The sequence below is a fragment of the Hyperolius riggenbachi genome, chromosome 2 (genome assembly GCF_040937935.1).
Source record: "Hyperolius riggenbachi isolate aHypRig1 chromosome 2, aHypRig1.pri, whole genome shotgun sequence".
Taxonomy (NCBI): Eukaryota; Metazoa; Chordata; class Amphibia; order Anura; family Hyperoliidae; genus Hyperolius; species Hyperolius riggenbachi.
The window spans coordinates 547,045,578-547,065,979 of record NC_090647.1 but is presented as its reverse complement, the minus strand read 5'-3'; the positions used below and the strand labels follow the sequence as shown (position 1 = coordinate 547,065,979).

At 45.7% G+C, this 20,402-nt stretch overlaps 1 protein-coding gene across 1 annotated transcript in view; it reads left to right on the top strand.

Annotated features, from left to right (window-relative positions):
- Positions 1 to 6,677: 6,677 nt before the first annotated feature.
- RCSD1 (RCSD domain containing 1) overlaps positions 6,678 to 20,402 on the top strand; it is a 122,997-nt gene continuing 109,272 nt past the window's right edge. Inside the window, exon 1 of the mRNA XM_068270812.1 lies at positions 6,678 to 7,001. Within this exon, the coding sequence (XP_068126913.1) occupies positions 6,996 to 7,001 (6 nt within the window). The 5' untranslated portion in view covers positions 6,678 to 6,995. The remainder of the gene's footprint in view (positions 7,002 to 20,402) is intronic.

Sequence of the window (20,402 nt, the reverse complement as noted above, 5' to 3'; positions counted from 1 at the left end):
CCCTTGCCCACCCATAGCTATGCCTCTGCAGGAGTCCACCCTCCAGGTCAGGTGAATGTTATGGCAACACTTGTTTTATGACCCTAGCAGGACCGGTCCCCCAGGCTGTGAGGGTCACCAATGGGGAGGCAAGGGAAGGGGTGTGTACACTGGGAGGGCTATCAAAGTTGCTGGAAGGCCCATGAATTTGTAGTTACACTAGCTGAGTGAATGCTGCTAGCGACCCTTGACCTTATAGGTTACTATAGGATATGCAATTGCATCTCTATTTCCACTACAGCGGTTGCACCGCGATCTGCCGTATTTGCAGTGCGTGCATGTCCGCACAGTTCAGCCGGCTCTAACAGGGAGGATGACGCAGCAGAAGGAGGAGGACGGGGCCAGGGGGTGGGCGTATGCACATGGCGTGCGTGCGCACGTCCGCGCTCCGCTCGCAGCTTTTTCGAGGAGCGCCAGTGCGGGGGATCGCGGCCAGAGCCTACCTCCCATTTTTAAGTGGGCCTTAGGCCTAGTTCTAAATAACTGTCAGTAACAAGTAACATTAGTACAAAAAAAGTATTATTATTTGTTTTGTTTTTATTTATTTTTTTAGTCGAGTGAGGTTCGGAGGCTAACGGGTTAAGAAAGAGAGGTAATGCCATGAGCTTCCGGGTGACACCAACCTTAGTGACCCCTCTGATACCAGGTCAGGATGGAATCAGCATGGTGGCATAGTGGTTAACGCTCTTGCCTTGCAGTGCTGGGCCCCCAGTTTGAATCCCAGCCGGGACAACATCTGCAAAGAGTTAGCATGTTCTCTCTGTGTGTGGTTTCCTCCAGGCACTCCGGTTTCCTCCCACATCCCAGAAACAGACAGATACGTTAATTCGCTTCTACTAAAAATTGGCCCTAGACCAGGCATGGGCAAACTTGGCCCTCCAGCTGTTTAGGAACTACAAGTCCCACAATGTATTTGCCTTTATGAGTCATGTCTGTGGCTGTAAGACTGTAAGACTCCTGCAATGCATTGTGGGAGTTGTAGTTCCTTAACAGCTGGAGGGCCAAGTTTGCCCATGCCTGCCCTAGACTGTGATACATACACTACACGATACATACATAGACATATGACTATGATAGGGATTAAGTTGTAAGCCTCTCTAATGGACAGTTAAAGCGGATCCAAGATGAAAAACCAACTATAACAAGTAACTTGTCTATATATCTTATCTAAAGTTTTTACACAGGAAATCTAGCTGCAAACAGCTTCAACAGTTTATGATTATTTATTCTTGTGATACAATGAGAACGGCCATGTTCTGTTTGTCACATTACACACAGGCAAGCTGATCTACATCTCCAACCCTCAGCCTGTGAAAACTTCACTCCCCTCTCCTCCTCCCTCCTCCCTTCTGCCTCTGAAATCTCTGGCTAGTAACCTCCTCAGCCCAGACTGAGCTCCCATAAGCCCTTGCTACATGATTCTCAAAGTGCCAAGGCCTTCTGGAGAATCTGTAGGTGTGGCTTGTTAAGTTTATAGGGAATTAGAGTGTTAAAACAAAACAAAAAAAGTATTTGGCTTGAGGAATGCCCTATAAACTATATAAAAGGAACACAATTATGCAATTAGTAAAAGTTTATCTCGGATCCACTTTAAGTATACATTCCTAGTGGTATTGGGTCACCCTGAGTTGCTTGGTTACTCTGTTGTACTGGTCCAAACCCTCTCCCATACAGCCTTATCAATCCCTGCCATGTACTGTAGAGCAGTGTTTCTCAACATTTTATTGGTATGTACCCCTTTTAAAACCCTGTACTCACCAAGTACCCCCTAGCATAGTAAACATTATCACAAGTACCCATTGACAAATAAATATTTAATTTTAGTGCATGATAATTGGTTCTAAACCATTTGCAATCATTTACTATTGCTTTTAATTAGCTAAAATACTCATTTGGTGTTTTAAATAAGATTTATTATTTTCTAAAACTCTAAATTTGTTATTCTTGGTTAAGTCCGAGTACCCCCTGAAACCATCAGAAGTACCCCCTGGGGTACGCGTACCACATGTTGATAACCTAGGCTGTAGAGGATCAAAAGTCAGAAACAGGCTGTCTACATGTGGGGTTGATGTACAGTGGAGGAAATAATTATTTGACCCCTCACTGATTTTGTAAGTTTGTCCAATGACAAAGAAATAAAAAGTCTCAGAACAGTATCATTTCAATGGTAGGTTTATTTTAACAGTGGCAGATAGCACATCAAAAGGAAAATCGAAAAAATAACCTTAAATAAAAGATAGCTACTGATTTGCATTTCATTGAGTGAAATAAGTTTTTGTGGTGCCCACCCAATCCAAAAGCCAAAATGCCCACTTCCCACCCCCTTATAACTGCCTCTCTAAAAACCTTTCAAAAAGCCTCTAAACAATACTCCTTATCCCATCCAAAGGGACCTATGACCCCCCTATGCCATAACCCAGATTTCATACCTAGATTGGGTAAAGATTACCTGAAGGGATGGACCTCCCAAAATCCACCCACAATAGGAGATTTCTTAACTAATACTAAAGTAACCCCCTATCAGCAATGCAAAAACTTAACAGCGCCAAACCAAATTTCTGAGTGGTCTTACCAGCAAATTAAACATTACATTTCATCAATAAGGCCAACAACCAACTTAAAGAGACTCCGTAACAAAAATTGCATCCTGTTGTTTATCATCCTACAAGTTCCAAAAGCTATTCTAATGTGTTCTGGCTTACTGCAGCACTTTGTACTATCACTGTCTCTGTAATAAATCAACTTATCTCTCTCTTGTCAGACTTGTCAGCCTGTGTCTGGAAGGCTGCCAAGTTCTTCAGTGTTGTGGTTCTGCTATGAACTCCCCCTTCCAGGCCCCTTTATGCACACTGCCTGTGTGTTATTTAGATTAGAGCAGCTTCTCTCTTCTCTCTCTTATCTTTTACAAGCTGGATAAATCGTCCTCTGAGCTGGCTGGGCTTTCACATACTGAGGAATTACAGTCAAGGGCAAAGCTGTTTGCAGGAAGAAACAAGCAGCCTGAAACTTCAGTGCATGGGGGAAAGAAACACACAAATGATCTCTTGAGATTCAAAAGGAAGGCTGTATACAGCCTGCTTATGTATGGATGTATTTTCTATGTGTGGACATACTGTACATCAATCTACTTCCTGTTTTGGTGGCCATTTTGTTTGTTTATAAACAAACTTTTTAAAACTGTTTTTAACCACTTTTAATGCAGCGGGGAGCGGCGAAATTGTGACAGAGGGTAATAGGAGATGTCCCCTAACGCACTGGTATGTTTACTTTTGTGCGATTTTAACAATACAGATTCTCTTTAAGGCTTAACTACACTGCTTTTGATCTAAAATGTAGATCACAAGAGCACCAGAGACACACCATTTCCTGGCTATATAATTTACTTAGTCCAGTAGACACCCAAATCCTACTTCCCTTCCAAAAAGAATGGCACCAAGCTCTAGGCAAACAGTTCTCAGACGCCCAATGGGAACAACTCTACATCAAGGCTCATAAGTCCTCCCTTAATGTCCTAGCCCAAGAACAAAACTACAAATTCCTCACATCCTGGTATCGCACTCCAGCAAAGCTCCAAAAAATCTTTCCCAATGCCCAGCACACCTGCTGGAGATGCCAAACCAATAAAGCCGACCTCAAACATATAGCATAGGACTGCCCCATGCTACACTCTTACTGGACAAAAATCCACCACACAATCAACCAGATCACCGGTGCTAATCTCCAATTTAACCCAGAATCATTCCTACTACACGGAGCCCATGATTCACTAAAAACTTACAAAAAGACCTCAATCCCAATCCTAATTAACGCAGCCAGGGCGCTTATTCCAACTCTCTGGAAATCCGCAGCCACCCCAACTTTCAAACAATGGATACAGAGAGTGGAAAAAATTAAAGAAATAGAAGAAAACATCTTACTAGCCCAAGACAAAGCCGATAAAATATCACTCATATGGGCCTCATGGTATGAATTCCAAGACTCTGATACCTACAGGCAAACCATGCTCTCCTCCGTATGACGTCACAATACAAAATAGCACTACCACTCTCTGTTTGCTAGCAACCCTGTGGAACCCACTTGGGGACCCTAACCTGACCAGCCAAAAATCCAAACTAGGTCGCCCTAAGCCCAGATGGAAACCCTCAAGCATGCACCCAACTTAATCTTAAGACCCAATCTGTGAACCCAACAACCTCAATCACAACTATAACTATGAATATGGCTGCACCCAGTAACATGGGTGCAGTACCAGACAAGCTGTCTAATGTCTATAAAGCCAAACCCATAAACAACCGCCACACTGAACCCTTTCTGACATACACATCCCAGAACTACCTGACACACTATCCAGGTACCCGCTTGCCTATCTAAACCAGGAGTAGCCTCTTCCACAGAAATATCACATCAGACACTTCCAGCCCAGAGGGTCTCCTGGTTACAATTATACCAAATGTTAAAAATTGAACTTGTATACGGCTTAAGTTCTGAAAGAGCCCTGTTTAGGTTACTGTTCTGAACTAAATGCAATGTTATACCTTGTTGTAATTATCTTGAACATAAATCAATAAAACATATTGAAACACAAATAAGTTTTTGAACCCTCTAACAATAAAATACTTAATACTTAGTTAATACTTAGTGGAAAAACCCTTGTTTGCAAGCACAGAGGTCAAACGTTTCTTGTAATTGATGACCAAGTTTGCACACATTTTAGGAGGAATGTTGGTCCACTCCTCTTTGCAGATCATCTCTAAATCCCTAAGGTTTCGAGGCTGTCTCTGTGCAACTCTGAGCTTGAGCTCCCTCCATAGGTTTTCTATTGGATTAAGGTCCGGAGACTGACTAGGCCACTCCATGACCTTAATGTGCTTCTTCTTGAGACACTCCTTTGTTGTCTTTGCTGTATGTTTTGGGTCATTGTCGTGCTGGAACACTCATCCACGACCCATTTTCAGTTTCCTGGCAGAGGGAAGGAGGTTGTCGTTCAGGATTTCACGATACATGGCTCCGTCCATTTTCCCGTTAATGCGATTAAGTTGTCCTGTGCCCTTAGCAGAAAAGCACCCCCAAAGCAAAATGTCTCCACCCCCATGCTTGACGGTGGGGACGGTGAGCCCTTCTTGAGCAGGGGGACCTTGCGAGCCCTGCAGGATTTTAATCCATCGCGGTGTAATGTGTTTCCAATGGTTTTCTTGGTGACTGTGGTCCATGCTAATTTGAGGTCATTCACTAACTCCTCCCGTGTAGTTCTAGGATGCTTTTTCACCTTTCTCAGAACCATTGACACCCCACGAGGTGAGATCTTGCGTGGAGCCCCAGAGCGAGGTCGATTGATGGTCATTTTGTGCTCCTTCCATTTTCGAACAATCGCACCAACGGTTGTCACCTTCTCTCCCAGCTTCTTGCTAATGGTTTTGTAGCCCATTCCAGCCTTGTGCAGGTCTACAATTTTGTCTCTGACATCCTTGGACAGCTCTTTGGTCTTTCCCATGTTGGAGAGTTTGGAGTCTGCTTGATTGATTGATTCTGTGGACAGGTGTCTTTTATACAGGTGACTAGTTAAGACAGGTGTCCTTAATGAGGGTGACTAATTGAGTAGAAGTGTCTAACCACTCTGTGGGAGCCAGAACTCTTAATGGTTGGTAGGGGTTCAAAAACTTATTTCACTCAATGAAATGCAAATCAGTTGCTATCTTTTATTTAAGGTTATTTTTTTGATTTTCCTTTTGATGTGCTATCTGCCACTGTTAAAATAAACCTACCATTGAAATGATACTGTTCTGAGACTTTTCATTTCTTTCTCATTGGACAAACTTACAAAATCAGTGAGGGGTCAAATAATTATTTCCTCCACTGTATCTGTGTAAAATTGAAAGCTATAGGCTGGCTATACACCAGCGGTTCTGGATGCTTACCTGCCTTACAGGGGCATAAAGAGATGATTTGCATATTCAGTAGTGGTGCATTGTGGGTAACCACAAATGTTCACTTATAGCTGAATTATTGCAAGTTTCCTTCGGTTTTAAGAAGGCAAATTCCACCAAGCATTGCTTTTTAGTAGGAGGGCTTTTCGGTCTCTTATATCCCCCTATACATTCCTAGTGGTTTGGGTCACCCCGAGCTGCTTGGTTACTCTGTTGTAACAAGACAATATACTCTGTACAGCGCTACGGAAGATGTTGGCGCTATTATATAAAAACTAAATAATAGTGGCAGAGTAAAGCTTCATCAGGTCATGACTCTTTTCGCATTAAAAAAAAACAAAAACACTTTTCTGACAATTTTTTTCCATGAGGTTTCAAATTTCAAGCAAAGGAAAGTTGTTCAAAACAGATTACAATACACAGTATGACTTTAGGAGGATGCTGTTAGTAGAGTTCTCCTTTACAAGAAGCGGCAGGGACCGCTCCTTAGCGGCGCAGGTGCAAGCAGCCCCCATAAATCCAGCAGAGGAACCGCAGCTATGACTAAAGTGACCGAAGTGCAGCGCTTCTTGTGTGTGTGTGTTTTCCTGTGTTTCATCACTTGCGAATAGTTAAAAGAAAGAAGGGCGGAGAGGAAAAAGATTTGAAATAGAGAGGAAACGGTGACACGGGTCCCCTTGTATGGGCAGGTCAGGGTGAGCCCTGCTGCAGCTCTCACCCCCTCAGTGCTGCACGCTGGGAAGTACAGTATCTGTTTAGATTTGTGTCTAAATTTAAACACTGATTGCCTGGCCCCCCTCCTCACCCTTCCTCCTCTGCTCTCCCTCTCTCCAGTGTAGCAGGGACTAGTCAGTGGGGAGGGTCCCAGCTCTGGTATCTGCAGCCTGGGGACACAACGCTGAGGCAGAAAGTGACAAGCAGGAGCGGAAGCTGCCGGAGAGCAAAAAGTTCTGAAAACTTTCCGAGAGTTGTGCAGAGAACGGCGAGGAGAGGCTACAGCGCACGGGCTGGTCCCCTCTGACGGGACTGCAAATGGAGGTAACCTCTGACTTTACCTTGATTTAACATGCTATGTTTGGGAGCTGGCGTAATAAGAGGGGCAGTGATGATGGAGAAAACATTACTATTATTTAGTACAGAGGTATTCACACCTTTTCAGCTGGTGACTGGCGAGCTACTTTGAAAATTACGATTTGAAAATGACCAGGTAGAATCTACTAACAGATGCAAGCCACAACTGCAGCACATGCACAGCAGCAGTCCATAAGTGATTACCACAAGCCACAGCTGCAGCACATGCACAGCGGCAGTCCATCAGTGATTACCACAAGCCACAACTGCAGCACATGCACAGCGGCAGTCCATCAGTGATTACCACAAGCCACAACTGCAGCACATGCACAGCAGCAGTCCATCAGTGATTACCACAAGCCACAACTGCAGCACATGCACAGTGGCAGTCCATCAGTGATTACCACAAGCCACAATTGCAGCACATGCACAGCGGCAGTCCCTCAGTGATTACCACAAGCCACAACTGCAGCACATGCACAACGATGGTCGATCAGTGATTACCACAAGCTGCCAGACAAATAGATGCATGTCATCCCTCTTAAAGGACCACTATCGTGAAAAATCACAAAATTTAAAATGCATGTAAACACATACAAATAAGAAGTATGTTTCTTCCAGCGTAAAATGAGCCATAAATTACTTTTCTCCTAGGTTGCTGTCACTTACAGTAGGTAGTAGAAATCTGACAGAACCGACAGGTTTTGGAGTAGTCCATCTCCTCATGGGAGATTCTCAGGGGTTTGTTTATTCTCAAAAGCACTTGAGTTGCTCTGTCCAACTGCCAAAAAGTGTGCAATAAGCAAGGAGGCTGGCCAGCATCATTGTATAAATCCTTTTCAGGGAATGTCTTTATAAAGAATAAAAGGCTTGCTGAGAGTCCACTATGAAGAGATGGACTAGTCCAAAACCTGTCGGTACTGTCAGATTTCTACTTCTTACTGTAAGTGGCAGCAACATAGGAGAAACTTAATTTATGGCTCATTTTACTCTGGAAGAAACATACTTCTTATATGTATGTTTACATGTATTTTTAATTTTACATTTTTTTTCTATAGTGGTCCTTTAATAAGCCAAACAGAACAGTGCTTGATCAAATAGAGTCACAATATCATGCTCAGCGTCTGGCAAAATTCTTATCAGCAGCAGCAAATAATGCTTCTAACTATATGGCTGGTTTCACAGTGGGAAGTTAAAGTCCCACGTTACAGCAGCCAGTAACGCAGCCTAACTCACAGCACCATAAAATCAATCGTGCTGTTCACAGTGCCCACGTTGCGTTACATAGTAACGCAGCACGTTTAAACAAAGTGCTGCATGCTGTACGTTATACTGGGCTAAGCAGCGTTAGACTGCTTGCACATGCTCAGTAATGTTGGAGGAGGAGGTTTCCCCTCCTCCTCCACGGCCAGCCACATGGCTAATTAATATTCACTGCACTGCAGAGACTTGTGGTAGGACTGTAGTGTTGTCCGGATCATGAGCGAATCGTTCATTTGATCCGGATCTTTTTTGTGAGTCGAATCATCCGGATAATCACAATGAAAGATTCGGTTCACAGTGGATGTCTGTCTGGAAGAAACAGGAACATACAGAATGTACAGTGCAGGGAAATTCCTGTCCTGCCAGTCATTTCACCCAGTCTTCTTCCCTAGTAAAATGATTCAAATGATTCAACTCAATGATCCGATTCAAATGATCCGAATCCTTAAAAAGATCCGGACTTCCTATCACTATCCTGGAGCAGCTGCTTTGAGAGCTGCATATCACAGCTCAATCTGACGTCTAACTTCAACACCACCATGCGTTGTGTTAGGGGTACATTATGCGACCATAACGTCCCCTAAAACGCAACGTCTTGGTGTGAAAGTAGCCTATGGCTCCCAACCTTGGCACATCATAACCCTCTACACTGACGTGCAAGACTTCAGGACTGCATATCGCACTAATCTTACCCAAGTCAGAGACAAAGTAAGATGTGTACGTCACTCAGGCGGGAGGTGTGGGATTTACCCAGAAGTCCTTTGAGATCTACCCAATGGGCACCCCTGATTTAGTATTGATACAGCATTGACATTGCAAATACCGGTACATTTCACCCTTCCTCACTTCTGTGTAGTAAGAAGCAGAGTGAAAGAGACATTGGAGTATTACCCAGAACCAGAGAAAGAACTGGACCAAATCTGGTGCAGGAAGGAGGCGGTGGCTCAGAGCAACCAATCAAAAACCTCGATCTGAACATCTGCTCTGTCTTGCACCAGTTTTAATTTTCCTGGCGGATGAATTAATAAATCTGCCTCATTGCCATTAGTTGTTATAGGTTGTTACCTATGGCATATTGCTTCTTGTTGGTTTGAGGGTATATGGAGGATAAGGCAGAAGTACTTACCGGCGATGTGCAAGTTGCATTAAAACGGATCTAATTTCTAAGTTGCGAACATTTTCTTTTTAATAATTATAATTTATAATTAAAGTGGACGTATATTTTGCAATTTGGCAGCCCGATCAACCAACTGGTTTAATAGTTTTATCGAATGAAGAGAGAGTGTGTTTCAGTATAAGGGATCGACAATAATAGTCTGATGTCCGGGTGAATCGCATCGATTTGTTGATCGAGCAGGATGGCAGATGTGGGTCGATCGTAAAGGAATCGGCTACTGATCATATGATTTCGATTGTCAAACAATTGATGTTTGAGCATGGAGGCAAAAAGTTGTTCAGATCAATAGTGAAGGTGACTCCAATAGGTTACTCCTTTTACAGTAGTGTGTGGGTCACTAGTTAATCGACTTTCAATTAACCACATTGTGGTTGATTGCCCATCAAAGTCGATTGTTTAATCGCTTGATGCAAAATCTCTAGATGTAGGGCTACCTTTAGGCTAGTTACACACCAGGACGTTGCGTTTAGGGGACGTTATAGGGCACATAACGTGCCCCTAACGCAACGCCTGGTGCTCTCTGGTGTGGACGTCGGAGTGAGCCGCGTTGTGCAGCTCACTCTGGCGTCCGTGATGCGTACTCTTGGACGCATGCGGCATCACGTGGTCCCGCCCGGCCAATCGCCGCACAGAGCGGCCGCTCCAGGAAGTAAACACTGCACATCACTGAGTGCAGTGAATATTAATTAGCCATGTGCCCGGCCGCTCTCCCCTCCTCCCCAACATGACTGAGCATGTGCAAACAGTCTAACGCGGCTTAGCCGCGGAGAACGCACAGCATGCAGCACTTTGCTACGTTACAATGTAATGCAACATGGGCAGTGTGAACAGCCCACTTGTGTTACATTGCTGTGCGTTGGGGGAGCGTTACAGGCTGCATTAACGTGTGCCTGTAACGTCCCTGTGTGCAAGAAGCCTTAGTGTGCTTTTACATAAAAAAATACCTGTGACCAAAAAACGAGTAAAAGTTAGATAATTACCTCAGTAAGAGGGAAGCCTCGGAATAATTGTTGCTATAATTCATGCTACTGCGCAGGCATGGACCATACCATTGCCAATGCAGTGCAATCCATGCAGAGAGGCCGCAAAGAGGAAGAGAGTCCCGAGCAGCAGAGGTGGGGGGAGGAGGACAGGAAAGCCCCTGGACCAACCAGAGGCATCCCACTACTCAGATAAGTATGTTTTGTTTAACTACTTGAAGACCGCTCCATGCCGACTGGCGCGGATGCTGCGGCAGCCCCAGGACCGCGTAACGCCACTTGGCGTGCAGTCCTGGGGGCGGAGGTTGCAGATCGCACCTGCCGATGCTCGCGCATCTCAGCTTGGATAACGGAGCTTCGCTCAGCCATCATTCTCCCAGCAGCAATCGCCGCTAGGAAACTGTTAGACGGCAAAGCCGCCTTCTATTTACAATGTATAGCGATGCGATCTATGGCTGGGCTGTACTGGGGACAGCCCTGTGACACGGCTGTCCCCCTGGGAGGCACAGGAGTGATCGGCTGTCATAGGCTGTTGCCTATGACAGCCGATCACGGTGATTGGCTGGCGGGGGAGGGAGGGCTGGCCTACTACAAAAAAGTGTCACACGACTGTCCCCTAAAGAGGCTCAAAGAGCGATCGGCTCTCATAGGCTGATGCCTATGAGAGCCAATCGCTGCCATTGGCTAGCGGAGGAGGGTGGGAGGGGCGGGAAAAATAGTAATAAAAAAAAAATAGGTACATTTATAAAAAACAAATAATAAAAAAACAAAACAAAACACTGTAGCACCAATCAGAGCCCACCAACAGAAAGCTCCGTTGGTGGACAGAAAAGGGGGGGGGGGAGGGTGGAATCACTTGTGTGCTGAATTGTATGGCCCTGCAGTGAGCCCTTAAAGCTGCAGTGGACTAAATTGCAAAAAAATAGCCTGGTCACTAGGGGAGTGTAATGCTACGTACACACATGCGACAACGATCGTTCGTTGAGAACGACGAACGAACTTTTAATTTATGAAAGAACGACCTAAGTAAAGTTAGTTTTAAAAAGTGTGTAACGATCTGATCGTTAGAACGAACGTTACATCACGTAAAGCAACTATTGCGCCTGCGCATAAAAATTAGAAGTTTCAGGGAGAAATAGTGAAATGCGCATGTCAAGCCTAGTAGGAACGACCGTTTCCAACGATGTACTACTTTTGCAAACGATCGTCGTTGGTTAAAATCCGCCGAGACAGAACTTTCTTTTGTAGCGATTTGGCTCGTTCGTCGTTTGCCTTAATAGTCGGTGGTTCGTTTTTTGTAACGATCGTCGTTGGTAAAGATCGGGGAAAGATCGTTACAAACGACTATAGTCGCATGTGTGTACGCACCTTAAGCCTGTGGTCCTCATGTGGTTAAGTCTGCTTTGCCAGGTTTTAAAATAGGAAACTTGTATTTAATGCATTATTATTATTTTATTATAATACAATTATATAGCAATGGCATTTTGTGCAGCACTTTACAGAGTACATTACAGGCCCATCCCGATTTCTATGATCTTTCCGACAACCGGTAATTTTTTGAGTGACCGTTGCAGCAATCTCGTACTGTGGGTACAGGCGCGTGATTACACAAATGATGTTTGGCGGCGCACAGCGATAAATGCAGTCGCGGCAGATCGGATCTTAAAGATCCCAGGCGACTTTGCGCAAAGTACTGCGATCACTTGACTTCCCATTCGTGCCCGTCATGTATACCTGCCAGCAGGAAGAATGATCGGGGGACACTCGTTTAACCTGTTGTATTTTCCAGGGGGGACTCCATACATACTTGTTTATATACGTCATAGTGCAGTGGATCACTGACCTTCCCCATCCTTCAGTAAACAACCCCAAGCAGATAAAACGAGGTGTCCTGCTGACCTACTGGAGTTGGAAGCTATGAGAGGCATAATGAGGGTCAGACACCATAATATCAAGCTTTTGTACAGCTGTTTTCGGAGAATAATTTCTAGGAGTTAGTAAAAGTTCTGCAAAAGGCTATTTTCTTTCTTACTGACTACACAGAAGGTTTTAGGCCTGTTACCGAGACTAGATTTACCCTTTAAAGCAGGGGCATAACTACAGGGTAGCAGCACCTGCGACTAAGTGGAACCCAGAGCTCGGGGAGGGGGAGCGCAGCTACTAACCTTCCCTTCCTCTGATATAGGGGACTATACTTCAGATCAGATGTTTTTTTGTGGCTACACTTGTTATAGGTGTGAAGATTATGATACACTTCTTTTATGACCCTTGTGAGATGGGCCCCAAGGCAGTGAAGGGCACCAAGGGGAGGCAAGGAAAAAGGTGTGAGCATTGGGGGAAGGCCATGAACTGTGCCACAGCTGTGTGTTTGGTGGTATTGCAGTAATAAGGCCATTTCCCCTCCTCCACACAATTGCAAAACTCCTGCTGACTGCGACCTCTTCCTTTCGATGCTGTTTTCTTGTTTCTTTACACACGCACCTGTTCAGCGAGTCCTCGCTGCTATGCTGACACGTGTCACTCAGGTGCTATTACCTCAGCGCAGTACACTCACCGCACAGAAACACTGCTCTGCATAGCACCCAACTGTCCCTCTTTTGGAGGGACAGTCCCTCTTTGGGAGCCCTGTCCCTCTGTCCCTCTTTCCTCCTCATTTGTCCCTCTTTCAGGACTTCGTCCCTCTTTCTATGTAAATATATATATTTCTCTACTAAAAATGTGTTTGATTGACTCTAAACTTTATTCTCATCCATTAAATTGATATATTACTAATTCTAAAATGTTAATATGAAGGACAATGAACCAGGAGATAAAGGACCAGTGTGGTTTAAATTATAAAACAACATATTTTTCGTATGAAATCTTTATGGTAGGGGCGTGATGGGGGCGTGTCTAGGGGTGTGGCAGGGGCATGGCTTAAGTGTCCCTCTTTCTTATCTCAAAATGTTGGGAGGTATGCTGCTCTGTTCTGTTAACCCTGTCAGCCCCGTACTCTGAGCCCCTACCTGGTACTGACCCCACTGCTCATCCCTCTTCTGTCCCCCTAACTATACTGACCTTTAGGGCATGTTCACACCTAGGGCGTTTTGCCTTTTTTTTAAAGCGCCGGTGATTTTTCAAAATCACCCTAAAAGCACTTGTGCAATGATTCCCTATGAGAGACTTCACATCTGAGCGGTTCGATTCCAATCTACTCACCAAAGCGATGCCTGTACCATTTTCGAAGCGCTTTGCCTCACTGGAAGGTATAGGGAAATCGCTAAACGCTTGAAAAAGCTCTTTGTATAGTGATTTTCCCGAGCGCTTTCATGAATAAATACATTGTATCTATTAAAGGGGCACTACAGCGAAAAACTGTAAAATTTAAAATATGTGCAAACATAGACAAATAAGAAGTACGTACGAGTAAAATGAGCCATAAATTACTTTTCTCCTATAATGTTGTCACTTACAGTAGGCAGTAGAAATCTGACAGAAGTGACAGGCTTTGGAAGCTGCACGTTACTGGAAAGTGCAGCATGCTGTACGGACTGTGTGCACATGCTCAGTAATGGCCTTTTTTTATATTTTGCTACCGGAGAGGAGGCGGGGAGAGTCCGCTAATGTAGCCAGCCACATGGCTACTTAATATTCACTGCACTTGCAGTGTTGTCTTCCTGGAGCAGCTCTGCACTCTGCATCTCCGCATCACGTGGTCCCGCCAGCCAATCAGCGCCACTCCGCAGTCTATAGCACAAAGAGCTGCATAACGCGGCTCACTCTGGCGTCCTACTCCAACACCACCAGGCGTTGCGTTAGGGGCACGTTATGCAACCTATAACGTCCCCTAAAACGCAACGTGGGAAAGCTGCTTAACCTCCCTGGCGGTAAGCCCGTGCTAAGCACGGGCTATGCCGCCGGGAGGCACCGCTCAGGCCCCGTTGGGCCGATTTGCATATTTATTTTTTTTGCTACACGCAGCTAGCACTTTGCTAGCTGCGTGTAGCATCCGATCGCCGCCGCTACCCGCCGATCCGCCGCTATACCTTGCGCCGCGGCCGCCCCCCCCCAGACCCCGTGCGCTGCCTGGCCAATCATGTCCCCTTTGACGTCACAACGTCGGTGACGTCATCCCACCCGTCGCCATGGCGACGGGGGAAGCCCTCCAGGAGATCCCGTTCTTCGAACGGGATCTCCTGATCTCCGGCGGCGATTGGAGGGGCTGGGGGGATGCCGCTGAGCAGCGGCTATCATGTAGCGAGACTTTGTCTCGGCGGCCGGCTCCCCGCACCCACCGACGGGCGGATGCCGCCCCTAGAAATGTGCCGCCTGAGGCAAAAGTTTCACCCCGCCTCATGAGCGGACCGGACCTGATTGTATTTATTCATTTCTGGGTCAAAGAGTTCACTTCCTGGCAGACATCAGGAAGTGAAAAAAGAAATCGCTCAGCAAAAGCGCTTTTCTAAGCGCAAAGCGCAGGGAAAGCACTTAAAAAAAGCTCGATAAATCGCTCAGCGATAGCGCTGGTGATTCATAGTGTGAACAAGACCTAACCGTGACACAGAGTGCCTGGCTCTTCTACTGACCTCATATGCTATTGCTCCGTTGTTGTTGCCTGATGAAGCGGGATCAAACCTGCGAAACGCGTTGCATATTTGGAGTTCATAAATAAAATATGTTGACCGTCTTTACTACAATCGTTGTGTGTCTACTTGGAGGAGGTAAGCCCACCACTGCCTCCTCCTATTTACCAAGAATTTGGTTTTTTAAGTTCATTTAGCTTCCTTTTATCCTTTTGGCGCCTCTCTTCTCCTGCATAAGACCTAACCGTGGGTCAGATGCACAAAATTGCGCTAATACACGCACAGACAGCGCAATATTACCCTCACTTCCAGTAGCAAGTATCGCGAGTTATGATATTAGCATGACTTTATTGCTATGGTATCGCATGTTACTAACGAGCGTTATCTTTAGTAACACTTGTTACCGTAGCAATGGTCACACTACTGGAGTACTGCAGATCGTGCTAATAGTGTAACTCACGGTACTTGCTACCAGATGTAAGGATAATATTGCTAAGCACACATACAGCAGTATCACCACCATTTTGTGCACCAGGCTCTGTATCCCAACTGTATAGTAAATCACTTAGATTGACCTATGCATGTTTTTGACAGATCCAATCTGCGCCTCGTCACGTGACGTGACATCACTCGCACGCCACGCCCCCCCAGCATAGAGCGAAATAGTCTGCATAGCCTCGGCCCTGCAATGTCACCCCAGGGATTGTGTCCCATTCGCCATCGATCGACATTGATTGAGCGTGTGTACAGGGCTTAAAAATTGGCGTAATAGTGGATAGCCTAGATGAGAGAGTACAGCATTCTGGGAGTGTTGCATGCCTAATTAGAGTAACGGCTGGGGGATATTTTCACAACAACAGAAGAAGCCACACACTTTACAACAAATGCTTGCAGCCATGGCCAGATTACAGGCAAGGCCAAAAAAGGCCATGGCCTAGGGCACCAGGAAAGCAAGGGGCAGCAGTAGCAGTTAGCCTGCTGAACATTTGTCCTGCTACACAGAGTTTGCACATGGGGGTGGGTGGCTACCAACTGCCGGATCTGGCATGCGGGGGATAAAGGGCAGCGAATGGGCACTTAGAGTGATCTCTGAGACGCCCGTCACTCACCAAATATACTGCTCGCCAAGGAGCTTACAATCTAATCCCTGTCATCATGTCACTGTCCTCAGAGGAGCCTACAATCTAATCCCTGCCATCATGTCACTGACTGTCCTCAGAGGATCTTACAATCTAATCCCTGCCATCATGTCACTGACTGTCCTCAGAGGATTTTACAATCTAATCCCTGCCATCATGTCACTGACGATCCTCAGAGGAGTTTACAATCTAATCCCTGCCATCATGTCACCGACTGTCCTCAGAGGTGCTTACAATCCAATCCCTGCCATCATGTCACCGACTGTCCTCAGAGGTGCTTACAATCTAATCCCTGCCATCATGTCACTGACTGTCCTCAGAAGAGTTTATAATGTAATCCCTGCTATCACTTCACTAACTGTCCTCAAATCTAATCCCTGCCGTGTTGGGGGGAAGTTTAGAATGCTGTCAGTCTGAGGGCAGCTGGTGATAGTGGGCTTTGGGCAGTAAAGAGTACAAATCTGGCCCAACATGCAGCAGTACCTTTTCATTACACGCTAGTGTGTAGCACATACGCGTACCCATCAGACAGTGCTGCATATCGCACACTGTATGCATTGCTGAAACCTGCACAGCAGCATGTATGTGTACATAAGGCTTAAGGCACAGAGCCAAAGTATCACTGGAGCTGGCAGGATCAGGAATACCTCTCCTGCGTGTCTAAAGAGTAAGCATGGTGTGGTGTCCTCAGAATATCAGCACACTGGCAGGTAGAGTTAGCAGGAACGGATTTCATCACAGGCTAGGAAAAAGGCAACTACTAACAAACAGGGCAGCTGCACATGGGAGAGGGGGCTGCATGAAGAAGAGGGGCTGCAGATGGAAATGGGAGGCAGTAAATGGAGAGCTGTACATGAAACAGAGGGGCTGCTGCACATAGATGTTACACAGTAAGGCGGGCTGCACATTGAATGGGAGAAGGGCTGCTGCACATGAATGTAGATCAGCAGGGCTGCCAGGCAATTGTTATTGTCTAAAAATAAATAAATATGGCAGCCTCCATATACCTCTCGCTTCAGGTGTGCTTTAAAGGAATACTTAATTAGAAAAAAATGATTTCAACTTACCTGGGGCCTCTTGCAGCCCCCTGGAGTCGTCCTGAGCCCACGACATCCTCCTGATTCCCTCCGTCCAGCAGCAGCGACCCCCGTAAAGCCATTAGGGATTTTAGCTGAATCTTCCCGGCCGAGGGAGCGTGATCAGGGTGCGCACAGCTCAGGGCTGTCCATGCGCAGTAGCCGGCAACGGGCCAGCTTTGCGGGGGTCGCGGCTGCTGACCGGAGGGGATTAGGAGGACGTGCGCACAGGACGACTCGGGGAGGCTGCAAGATGCCCCAGGTAAGTTAAAATATTTTTTTTTCTGACTTAAGAGTCTGAAGCCAATAAAATGACCCGCGGCATCCCCGCGGCAGAACGATGTATTTATCCCCCGAAAATCCCAGGGGATAATTCTACGACTTTCCAAGTCGTAGGTTTTGCTGCTGGGGGGAGGCAAAACTTTGCGCTGTAGCTCTGCCTCCAGTACAGTCAATCTCCGCCTCTCCCAGTAATAGAAGACTGAGAGGGGCAGAGAGGGGCGGAGACCGACTTCACTGGAGGCAGAGCTACTGTGCAAAGCTCTGCCTCCTCCAGGTAGTAACAGACAATTTTGCCCCAGGGATTTTGGGGGGATTAAGACCTCGTCCTGATGCCGGAATGTGGCGAATCATCTTTGATCACACGGCTGAAGAGCTCTGGGAAATGAAAAGAGGTAATTTCATTGACTTCAGACTCTCTTTAAGTATTCCTTTAAGGAGAATACATGTAGCAGTACTGGTGAGGAGTGTGACTGGCAGCAGAGAGGCCTTACAGAACATCCAGGCGGTTATTTCTGAAAAGGAAAGCATGTCCTGGTGATGTGTCCCCTGTAGGCACGTCATGGTGTCCCTGTGGATGTGGAATGCAGTGCTTATTCAGAGTAATTTCTTCTCCAGCGCAGAGAAACTTCTGCCTGAAGGGAGTCGGTTTTCCCCTCACGCACACTATGCGATTCACCTGACCATCCTGTGTGATTTACAGCTCCCCTGATGGTGCCTGCTCAGGTCTGTCATGTGCTGTTGTGAGTGTGAAGCCAACACAGCAGGGTACGGTACAGAGCCACCTGCATAGAGTTCTTTTATAACAGCCACTTTCTCATTCTGCAAAACTACAAATCCCAGAATGCCCTACACAGCGGGGTACAGTACAGAGCTGTCTGTACAGTGTTCTTTTATAGCAGCCACTTTCTTATCCTGCGAAATTAGAAATCCCAGAATGCCCCACACACTGGGGTACAGTTCAGAGCTGTCGGCATAGTACTCTTTTATAAAAGCCACTCTGTGAAACTACAGATCCCAGCATGCCCCACAGCAAAAGGGGTTAATTGGTTCTTGAAGGGATCAAAAGCACCTAAACGAGAAGTAGAGAATGACAAGGATCCCAATGGTGCAGTATCATTAGGTATAAGGGGATAAAAGTTTATATGTTTAGTAGTAGACCTAAGCCTATTTAAAAATGGGCTCTAGGTCTGTGTTGGAATCCTCCTCTCCCTCCCTTCCCGTGACTGCCACCACCACCGCACAGTCGCGCACACCCGCAGCGCATGCACACGCAGTAGCCCAAAGCACGGACGCACACACAGGGACACAGAGACACTGGATTATTAGATAGGATATATTCACAAATGTGGGTTGCAGTTCCTGCAACCACCATATAAGCCTGCGGGGAATTTACCATCCCTGCTCGGTACTCCTGGATACTGGATGGTCGCTCTCCTGTAGTACGATAGACTTTCCAGAAAACTGTAACGCTATTAGGTCTGACTGATAGAAGGGAGCCCCTCCCACCCTTCTATCAGTCAGACCTAATAGCGTTACAGTTTTCTGTAACACCCATATAATTTGGGCGCCCTGCCCAAAATATATGGGTGTTACAACTTGAAAACATAACGTGTAAATGAGAGGTAATTGCTTACCGCTGCAGAAGATACACCTGCACTCTACTCCTTATGCTACTAAGGCAATTTTTGTATTGACCCGAGGAAGCGGGCCATGAACTGCGGAAATGCGTTGTCAATCTTTCAAATAAATATTTTTTTCCAGTTGATCTGATGTCTGTATCTTCTGAAGAGGTAAGTGATTACCTCTCATTTACATGTTATGTTTTAACACCCATCTATTTTGGGCGCCTCCACCCCACCCTTCTATGCCCCACAGCAGGTGGTGCCAAGTTTGGGGTGATAAAGTCAGAAGATGCTGTGAATCAGTTTACATTTTTCTACTTTAAGAATTTTAAATATTAGCTACAAACATATCAGTTCTTTACGGATGTTTTTGCAGTTTATTACAAAGTTACCTTTCAATATTACGGATGTTCAAAACCATCCAAAAGCACAAATTGTACTCATTTTCTATTCTGGAATCTATACTGTGTTTCATTGCCCATATATTTCCTCTTCCTGTATGAGTAATCAAATGCACAAAGCGGGACGTCTTGAGAGTTAACTTCCACACCTGCCCCAACTGCGACTGGCAGCAGCATGGGCACTCCTAACCTGATAGGCTGTGTTAGGACCGGGATGGAGGGGCTGAGTAGTGACTGTGTGCTGAAAACCAAGGTGCTTAGCTAGAGACGTCTGTCAATAATCAGAGCAGAACTAAAGGGATTGAGTATTTCTCAACAAAATAAAGAGTTTTGCTGTAAAGCCCAAAAAAGGTTAAGTAATGAGAGCAGACCAACACGTAGCAAAGTTAGTGAAGTAGAAACTTTTGAAGTTCTACCCTTTCAAAATTTCAGTTTCAAAAATATTTTTCATAGAAGTCTTTGAACTTATTTAAGTGCAGTGGAACAACCTCCACAAATGTACCACAAGGATGAAACGCAAACAAGAAATCTCTCCACACTTCCACCCAGCTAATTAGGCACACCGCTTTTTAAATAACCTCAGTAGGAAAGTCCTTACAGTACATATCAAGAAAGCAGAGCTGCTTATCTGTATCTGTTAGCTGTACTTCTCTGTTCTCTGGCAGCTCCCTTCAGCTGGGAGCACACTTTGCAACATTGCATGCATTTTCAGTAGTGCACAAAAAAAATGCATGCAATGCTGCAAAGTGTGTTCCCAGCCTTCAGAAGCAAACTTTTCCCTTCGTAGCTTGATTGGTGACTAGAAGCTTCTGCTATAGGAGCTGATTACTATGAGTCAGTGAGTTTACACTTGCAGTTTAGGTAAG